Source organism: Octopus bimaculoides, chromosome 24 (genome assembly GCF_001194135.2).
Source record: "Octopus bimaculoides isolate UCB-OBI-ISO-001 chromosome 24, ASM119413v2, whole genome shotgun sequence".
In the NCBI taxonomy this organism is placed as follows: domain Eukaryota; kingdom Metazoa; phylum Mollusca; class Cephalopoda; order Octopoda; family Octopodidae; genus Octopus; species Octopus bimaculoides.
In genome coordinates, this window is record NC_069004.1 from 23,434,232 (window position 1) to 23,444,530 (window position 10,299).

The window sequence follows — 10,299 nt, forward strand, 5'->3', positions numbered from 1 at the left end:
GGGTATGACTCCTTCGTGTATCACCTGGTTCGTAATACGGGTGACTAGGCTATAGCCAACACTGCCAGATATTTTGAGCATCTCTGCAGTGATTCCTGATGGGCCGGGGGCTTTCCCGGTCTTCATACTCTTAATTGCTTTATCTACCCTGGTACTATCAACTCGGATAGCTGGTCCCTCTATTGGGTCGACATAAGGCAGGCTCTCTTTCTCCCATTCATTCTCTTTATTAAGCAATCTATCGTAGTGGCATCTCCAGACCTCTTTCTTTGCATCCTCATTTAATGCAAGCGTACCATCATCCATGCGAACACATTTCTCTCCTTTGATAAATATAATGTTTTCAACACCCATCTAGCTTATATTGACCATCTAGACGGAAATCCTATTTCTTCTGATACATGTGGTATTCTTGGGATTAGCAGAGTTGATCCTACATAAGGACCAGAAGCATCCTCAGCCTCAATAACATGATTCTGTAAACTGACAATGATGTGTGCCATCACAATGCCCATTAGTAGCATCTAAATTTCTCAGAAGCATTATGCATCATTTTTTCTTCAGTTTGAGAATGTGGTGGAAACCCTGATGGTGTAAGTTTGTTGATGAACTCGATTGGGCACAGTGTTTCATTGTCAACTGTATCTGAGCTTCTGTATATTTTTTAGTTCACCAGGGATCCTGGTCAACAGAAATCATTCACAAATTGTGCCGCTTCTTTTGTTGGAGGAACAATGGTTCTATTTGCAAGCCACACAGGGTTTGTGAAGTTATTTTTGAGGCCAGCATATACAAAATCTCATAGATCTGAAAGAGTACCACATTCAAGGCAAAGGTCATTGGGTAGTTTGATTTTAAATTCACCTAGGCTTTGTTCAACAGATACGTTACCATTTCCTACACCAAGAAAGTAATTAGCAAACTCTCTTTCATCAGAATGACCTTCTGTAAGAAGTCTTAGACTGGTTGTCAACTCCACTACTTCAACATGATTGCAAAGAAAAGATCTCTTTAGTGTTGCATCAATAATTTGTTATCTGACACCATTATTTTGAAGTAGAATATTCTCCTCTCAAGATACCCTAACCAGTTGGTCATGTGTAGCAGTAACAGAATCATGTCTATGACTCTGTGTATATTCAAGCATCTGTTTCGATCGCTTTGCCTTGGTTTTATCTCATTCAGTTGCCCGTTTTTCTCTCTGCTGTTCTGCCTTTGCTGCTAAATTTTCTTTTTCAGTCGCATATTATATATAAATGAAAGCTCATTAAAAACTATCTTGTTTAGCATGCTAGAAATAGCAGCGATCACATAGTTATTATTGTAAGGCTTATAGCGTTCCAAGTAGCCATACCAACAAAATCACTTCTTCATCTAAAAAAAAAAATATACTGGTATATTAGAGAATTTTCATCTTATCAAAAATATTCATTTAACAAACTCCGGAAACTGATAATATTCTTGAAATTGTGCCTCGTATCAAAGTTATACAGCTATTTTGTTTAATAGCATGCATTCATTCAACACAAAATCACTTAAAAATTATACCTGTATATCAAAATATTTTCGTTTTATCAAATATATTAATCTAATAAACTCTGGAATCTGATAATATTCTTGAAATTGTGTCTCATTTCAAAGTTATATAGCTATTATTAAATTATCATTAATGAAAATAGAGGCGAGTGTGAATGAGAGACTGCTGCAAACAAAAATATAAAATATTGCCCTCAACGAATTAATAGTGTTTATTATTTAAACATTAAAATCTGTTCCGCAGTGAATGCAATGAATATTTAAATTTGCAAGAATTTGGAGCTAAAAAAATTCAAGAAACTTCAGAAATCGAAATTATAGGAAATTTCTTAGAACATGAATTTATAAAGATATTTCCAGACAGTCAACCCTTTAATAATTGCTTTCTTTTAGTACTTTTAGTAATTGTTACATACCTAATTAATAAGCAGCTTTCTCCATTATAGTATAGATGTCAGTGAATTAGCAGAATTCAAAAACAAATAACAGAACTGAATTAGATGATATTTTTCTTTTACTTGTTTCAGTCATTGGTTTGCAGCCATGCTGGGGCACTGCCGTGATGGGTTCAAGCTACCAAATTGATCCCAGCATATATTTTATTCGGCTGGTAATTATTCTGTCAGTTTCTTTTGCTGTTCCATTAAATTACTTGGACGTAAGCAAACCAATGCTGGTTGTCAAGCATTGGTTGTCAAGCAATGGGACTTCATAATTGCTTTGTAGTTGCAAAGTGATCTTCTTAACCATTATGTGGTGTATTCCAGAATTTTTGAGACTTTTTTCCTGGAGAAACAGTTGTAATTGTCCTAGATTATTGAAATTTGAGTATTTCATAACTATACTTAACCATCTGGGGACAGGCATGGCTCAGTGGTAAGAAGCCTGCTTCCCAACCACATAGTTCTGGGTTCAGTCCCACAAAATGGAACCTTGGGTAAATGTCTTCTACTATAGCCATTTGCTGACCAAAGCTGTGTGTGAGGGGATTTGGTAGTTGGAAGCTGAAAGAAGCCTCTCATATATATGTGTGTATGTGTGTGTGTGTGTGTGTGTGTCCCCTCTCACCATCGTTTAACAACTGATGCTGGCGTGTTTGTCTATCCACAACTTAGCAGTTTGGCAAAAGAGACTGATAGAATAAGTACTAGGCAACTACATATTCTATCAGTTTTAACTTAACAAGAGGGACCGATAGGTTAAGTACCAGGTTTAAAAAATAAGTATTGGGTCAATTTGTTTGACTAAAAATTCTTCAAATTGGTGCCCCAGTATGGCCACAGTCTAATGACTGAAAAGATAAAAGATTAACTTTTTTTGTTTGTCTCTTAATAAAAGAGGGTGGTGGGAAAATTTGTACCTCTGATTCTAACCTTGATTTTCTGCATAGAGTTTCTTTTTATGCTAAAAACCAGAATCTGCAGAATTTAGTTATGGTTTGTGCCTTTCTGTTTTCTTTTACTTGTTTGAATCATTAGACTGTGGCCAGGCTGGGGCACCGACTTAAAGAGTTTTTAATCGAACGAATTGACCCCAGTACTTTTTTAAAACCTAGTACTTATTGCATCAATCTTCTTTGCTGAACTGCAGTATAGGCTTGGTCACTTTAAGTGAACAAGCATATACTGCATATCTGGGCCATACATATTCTTCATTTAGAAATTTTAATTTGTCTACATTTAGCTAAGTAGAAGAATGTTACATCGATATGACTGTGTGATTTGGAAGCTCGCTTTGCAACCATGTGGCTTGGGGTTCACTCCCACTGCATGGCAACTTTGACTAATCCCTTGGTTGACCAGTACCTTGTGAGTGAATAATTGATTTGGAGTCTAAACGTAATATATATAACTCATGATTTATGAATAAAACAAAACCACATTAAAATACAAATCCTGCACAATAGCCATGATTCTTCCACCATACAAGTTTGTTTAAAAGGAAGACAAAGAAAAGAAGAAAAATGTGGAGAAAGAAGAAAAAGAGAAGAGAAAAAATGAGAAAAAAACATCAATGCAGCACCAAATGCTTCAGTTGGTTGCACACCACAAGGTTCAACCTCAGAGAGGTGGAGGAGTAAGGGGAAATAGGCCCCATGGTGGGGTGGTGGTTTTAAGGATTGAAAAATTATCATATTTAATTAAATTAAATAATTTTAAAGCATTTATAACTCGTCCAGTAACATAACAAAAAATGAAGTACATAAATACAAAATCGATTTTGTTTCCCATAAATAAAGATGCAAGGATCAAAATAGTTTACTGATACATTTTTGTGAAAGTACACTTGGTAGTGGTCATGACTTGGTTGTCCGCTAATCGCTAGACTATCCTCTTTGCATCATTACTCCAATATTGATTTCAAATTTTGGCACAGAGGCTGCAGGTTTGAGGGAGTAATTAAGTCGATTCCATTGACCCCACCCCCAATGCTCAAGTGGTGCTTATTTTATTGACCCCAAAAGAGGAAAGGCAAAGTTGACTTTGGCAGAATTTGAACACAGAACATAAACATGGACGAAATGCTGCTAAGTATTTTATCTGGCATGCTAATGATTCAGCCAGCTCGCTGCCCTTTTGTACTCTAATACAACTGGAGAAATAAGAGTACATGATTTTCATAGCTATTGTTTACATCCATGAATCCTTGAGTCCATGCACTCTCCTGGTTTATTTATATATTCCATTTAAGGCTAACAAAAAAGAAAAGAAACGAATACAGGTGTTTAAACTTCAAGAAAAAGGCTTCATATAAACGATAATGAAATCAAACTAAAATAAATGATTAAATAGGAGTGGGTGGGGTACGATGAGTAAGATTTACTGCACTTTTGACTTTGAGAAAAGAATATTTTTTACTAATTTCCCTACTTTACAAAAACCATATCAGTTAAGCAAATGACCTTCTGTAAATGTAACAAAAGCACTATAACCTAAATTAGAACACTATTTCAGAAAATTAACTCTGTTCTGTTTGAGTATATAAAAGACAAATTTAGCTGGGGCAAAATGAGTTAGACAAGGTAAGGTAAATTTGCCTCTTCAGCTCTCCAGAGTTACATTTGAGAAAAGACTCACACTCATCAATATCCAACCCTTGACATCAAAAAGATTAGAAATGCAACAAAAATGTTAAAAAGAAAAAATTGGCACATAATATGAAATTAACGAAATTCAACTCAGTCTAAAAGCACAACATAAAATATCCTCTATAGCTTCTTTACGATCTGCTGGAGTAGCTCTCTTCATGATATATTTATGCACCATGTAATTAAATAAAAAAATTATTAAAATTAGTCATTACTCATTTTGCTCCAGTTTAGACAATTTTTTGGAAAATTGAAAATGATCAAATTAGGCTTTGGTATTAGAAAAATTGACTCGGAATCTGCCATTAATATATTTGCTTTGTGATCCTTTCTTCATTATTTTGGTATGTGCAGTAAGGGATCTAATTCACAGAAGATGGTCTGAATCAGTCACAAACAAGTCAGTAGTTGTTTCCCATAGTCATCGGTAAAAGACATTGGATACTTTCCCTTCACTTTTCATGCATCATGCATTAAATAGGTTTAGTACTAATTCAACTAGAATAAATGATGCTAGCAAGATCAGAAGAAAGTCCATGTTTTATAAATGTTATAAATGTTTTATTTCTAATTTGGTGCAGAAATTATTAAATCTTTATAAAAGTGTTTCATTATGTTAAAGATTTCAATTGTGTCTTCGACTGTGTTCCATACTCATGCTTGTGGAAAATATAAGGCAGGAAATATGATAACGCATGTAAAGCAGCGAGCTGGCAGAATCGTTAGCACATTGGGCAAAATGTTTAACAGCATTTTGTCTGTATTTATGTTTTGAGTTCAAATTCGGCTGAAGTTTACCTTTGCTTTCTTTCCTCCAGGGTCGATAAAATAAGTACCAGTTGAGTACTGAGGTCGATGCAAGGGACTTATCCTCTTCTCTGAAATCAATATTGTGGGGCATTTAATGTTTAAAAATAAATTTGAATAATAGTTAATGCTGAAGATTAAATAAAAAAATCCAGTGTTTATATATGAAGATTAAAACTAAAAAGTCTCTTTTATTCAATGAATAAAATAAAATAAAATAAGATAATTTAAAAGGCTCTCTAATTTTATTATGTTAGTCACACAGTCTAGATAAGGACCTACAGCCATTATTTTCTGGGAGTATTTCCGATGTATTTTCAATATTTGCTTAAAATTTTTCTTTGAGAAAAATATAAAATTAATTATACTGTCTAACTGAAAAGAACCGTGTTTTGATAACTGAATAAATTTTAAATTAAAAGGAAGAGAAAGCGAAGTAGAAAATCTAAAAGTATATCAATTCATATGAAGGCCTAAAATTTCCGTAATGTCAAAGTGAAAGTTTGTTATTTAGCCTCTGCAGACAATCGTCATTACAACACCGGTGTCATGCCGGCGCCCTGGCGGGATATTTATCAATCGAGTCAACTCATTGAACTCCTCTGATTGATTTTAACAGATTAACGCGTTGGATTTAAATACATATATATATTACTGTTTTGGTATACAAAAGGACTTGAGTTCAAAGCATAAAGATGTCATTCCCAAACTCTCACAAAACCGTAATCGTTCTGGACAGAAGTCCTTATTTTGCTCAATCTTCGAAGCAAACGGTGGAATACGATGTGTTATCGAAATCAAAGAGCCCCGGTTTAATACCCGCCGCTCCTATCACCAAATCCCTTTGGACTTCATGTGTGGAATCGGTCATAGAATTTATCAGGATTGTCTACGACATATTCCCCACTCAGAAACTGGTAAAAGAAAAACAAATTCCCTTCTTCATATCTTATAAGTTTATTTTCTTATTGTTTACATGTGTTTTCGAATTTCTTTCATCTTGTATCTTTCATTTTTTACTTGTTTAACTTATTTGACTGCAGCCATGCTGGGGCACCGCCTTGAAAAAATTCAATCTTATCTTTTATAAAGTCTTGTTCTTATTTTATTGGTCTCTTAGGCGAACCGCTAAGTTACGGGGGCATAAACAAACCAAGATCGGTGGGGGACAAACAGACGCACACACATAGTTTCAGTCTACCAAATCAACACACAAGTCTTTGGTCAGTCCGAGGCTGTGGTGGAAGATACTTGCCCAAGGTGCTACGCAGTGGGACTGAACCCGGAACCATGTGGTTGCGAAGCAAACATCTTACCTCACGCTATAGTCTTTTTTGTCTGGAGGTAAGTACAGTTCGCACGACCTTTTACTGGGTTCCTATTCAGGTAGGAGGCCGCTCGGACAAAATGCCTACCAGTAGTTTACGACCTTTCACGTTCTCAGTTCAAGTCCCGTCGAAGTTAACTTTGCCTTTCGTCCATCTGGGGGTCGATAATATCAACCGGACTTAAAAATTGCAGGCGTGGCTGTATGGTATGAGGCTCGCTTCCCAACCACATGGTTCCGAGTTCAGTCCCACTGCGTGGTAACTTGGACAAGTGTCTTCTACTACAGCCTCAGGCTGAACAAAGCCTTGTGAGTGGATTTTGTTGATGGAAACTGAAAGAAGCCCGTCGTATATGTATATGTACGAAGTTTTTGACAACTGATACTGGTGTGTATATGTCCCCGTAATCTAGCCGTTCGGCAAAAAGAGACCGATAGAATAAGTACTAGTCTGCAAAGAATAAGCCCTGGGGTTGAGTTGTTTGACAAAAACTCTTCAAGGTGATGTTCCAGTATGCCGCACTCAAATGACTGGAATTTGGAAGGCTGGACCTCCAACCAGGCCTTTCGCAATGCCATTATAGCCAGGAACTTCTCAGCACCCCCTTGTATATATGTGTGTGTGTATGATCATTATCATAATCAGTATCATTTAATGTTTGCTTTCCATCCTGGCATGGGTTGGACAATTTGACAGGAACTGGCCAGTTGGGGAGCTCCATCAGGTTCCAATTGTCTGTTTTGGCATGGTTTTACAACTGGATGCTCTTCTTAACACCAACCACTTCACAGAGTGTACTGGACACTTTTACGTGTCACCAGCATGAGTGCTTTTTATGTGACATCAGCACCCACAAACCTTTAAGGGAAGGGCCTCTCAAGTAAGAGAGGGTTGTAGAGGACATACCTGTGTGTATGAATGGCCAGTTTTAATTAGCTTGATGTGTCATCTCAGGCACTGCAAACCACCAAAAGTCTTGGTTCCTTGTCATCGCCTCTGTGAAGCCCAGCACCCTGAAGACACTTTCTTATCCCTTTGTCCCATATCTTCCTGGGTCTATCTCTTCCACAGGTAACCTCCACAATTAGGAATCAACACTTCCTTCTGCAGTTGTCCTCATCTATACACACCACATGGCCATACCAGTGCACACGACAACTGATGCTCTTATACCCAAGTGTTTTCTTACCACACATTTTGTGGTAATTGTAAACAAGTGTCACTGTCATACCAGCAGTGTCATTCATTTCCAATATTCTCTGAAAACATGTCTGGTCATAGGGGAATATTACCTTGCTTGGAAACAGGTGACAGTTGGTGGTAGTAATGGTATCTGGCCATAGATAATCAGCCTCAAATTCATTCTGACCCATGCAAGCATGGAAAAGTGGACGTTAAATGATGATGATGAACATAACAAACAAAAATGAACGGAGTGTTTTATTTGGGAGATATATTTGCTTGCTCCTTTCGTCCCTTCCTGAAACCACCGGTGAACTGTTATTACCCATCCTTCTTACTTGATGCCACTGAGAATCTTGATGCTTTTTATTCTTTGCAATTTCAGATCCGTGTTGTTAGTGGAGTCCACTCATTGAATACATGGACTCAGAAGGACCAAGGAATGCAGCAGGTAAGATTTGAACTTACATCCATTCACTTACTGATTAACTCCCTTACCGTTATCATAGAGCCACAGCAGCAAAAATCTGTATGCTGAAACAGTCATCAACACTGTGAGTTACTGTGCAGTTACTTAACTTGCTAGAAATAGCAGCCAAATCTCCTTCAAATTAGACAATTCCATCTTAAATAAGGAAGAATATAATCCTTAGTATACTAAATGACAAAACAATAACAGAACAACTTAGATCTGCGGTTCTCAACCATTTTTTTGTCAGTGGACCCCTTTGATTCCTCTTTTATTCAGTGAGTTAGGGTTCCTCTTAGCCATTCAATGTCTAAAAAATCCTATTATATTTTTATAATTAAATATTATTAGGAATTGTATAAAACAAATATTTTGTGTATTGCCGATGTATAAGCAATTTATTGCACATAAATTTTGACAGCAAATTCTTATATGGGCCCTTAAGGGCCATATGGACCCTGGTTGAGAACCATTGCTTTAAATCATAGGTTTGCTGGATGAGTGCTGACCTGGGACCTAAACAAGTTCAGCTATTAATACAATGACTGCATTCACCTTAATTACTAAGCTGCAGGTGTGGCTGTGTGGTAAGAAGCTTGCTTCCCAACCACATGGTTCTAGGTTCAATCCCACAGCGTGGCACTTTGGGCAAGTGTCTTCTACTATAGCTTTAGGCTGACCAAAACCTTGTGAGTGGATTTGGTGAATGGAAACTGAAAGAATCCCATCGTGTATATATATGTATATATATATATATTTTGACGACTGGCACCCATGCCAACGTTGTCTCCTTCATTGGACACTAAACTTGGCTTGCGAAGACCTGTTGGGGCAAGCGAAAGCGAAATCGTGATGACACCTGTGCCCAGCGTCGCCTTCCTGGCACTTGTGCCGGTAGCACATGTAAAGACATTCAAGCGAGATCGTTGCCAGTGCCGCTGGACTGGCTCCTGTGCAGGTGGCACGTAAAATACACCATTTTGAGCCTGGCTGTTGCCTGTACCTACTGACTGGCCTTCGTGCCGGTGGCGTGTAAAAGCACCCACTACACTCTCTGAGTGGTTGGCGTTAGGAAGGGCATCTAGCTGTAGAAACTCTGCCAAATCAGATTGGAGCCTGATGTAGCCATCTGGTTTTCACCAGTCCTCAGTCAAATCGTCCAACCCATGCTAGCATGGAAAGCGGATGTTAAACGATGATGATGATATATAAATCTATGTGTATCTCTTTGTGTTTGTCCTCCCCAATCATCATTGACTGCTGGTGTTGGTGTGTTTATGTCCCCATAACTAAGCAGTTTGGCAAAGGGACCAATAGACTAAGTACTAGGCTTAAAAATAAGTCCTGGGATTGAAATGCTCAACAAAAACAATTCAAGGTGGTGCTCCAGCGTGGCCAGAGTCAAATGACTGAACCAAGTAAAAGAATACAATGGTTCTCTTCATATTGACCGTCAGTGCATATATTGATTGCTTCCTTCACTCCCTGCTTTAACCATGCATGGAGAATTCTTAAGAAATGTGCTTACTGTTGCCCGACTCTCACCACTCCCCTCACACAACATTGTCCAGTGACTGAAGATAGCCAAGAAGAAAAAGTAGCTTTTTCTTTCTTTTCTTTTCTTTTACTTGTTTCAGTCATTTGACTGCGGCCATGCTGGAGCACCGCCTTTAGTCGAGCAAATCGACCCCAGGACTTATTCTTTGGATGCCTAGTACTTATTCTATCGGTCTCCCTTGCTGAACTGCTAAGTTACGGGGATGTAAACACACCAGCATCGGTTGTCAAGCGATGTTGGGGGGAGAAACACAGAGACAAAGACACACACATACACTTACATATATACATATATATATATACGATTGATTTCTTTCAGTTTCTGTTTACAA

The 10,299-nt window shown here is 37.6% G+C and overlaps 1 protein-coding gene across 1 annotated transcript in view; it reads left to right on the forward strand.

The window, feature by feature from the left end:
* Window positions 1-5,950: 5,950 nt before the first annotated feature.
* LOC106878832 (integrator complex subunit 13) overlaps window positions 5,951-10,299 on the forward strand; it is a 596,471-nt gene continuing 592,122 nt past the window's right edge. The window contains exons 1-2 of the mRNA XM_052976283.1: window positions 5,951-6,348; window positions 8,327-8,392. Coding sequence (XP_052832243.1) covers window positions 6,127-6,348; window positions 8,327-8,392 — 288 coding nt within the window. The 5' untranslated portion in view covers window positions 5,951-6,126. The remainder of the gene's footprint in view (window positions 6,349-8,326; window positions 8,393-10,299) is intronic.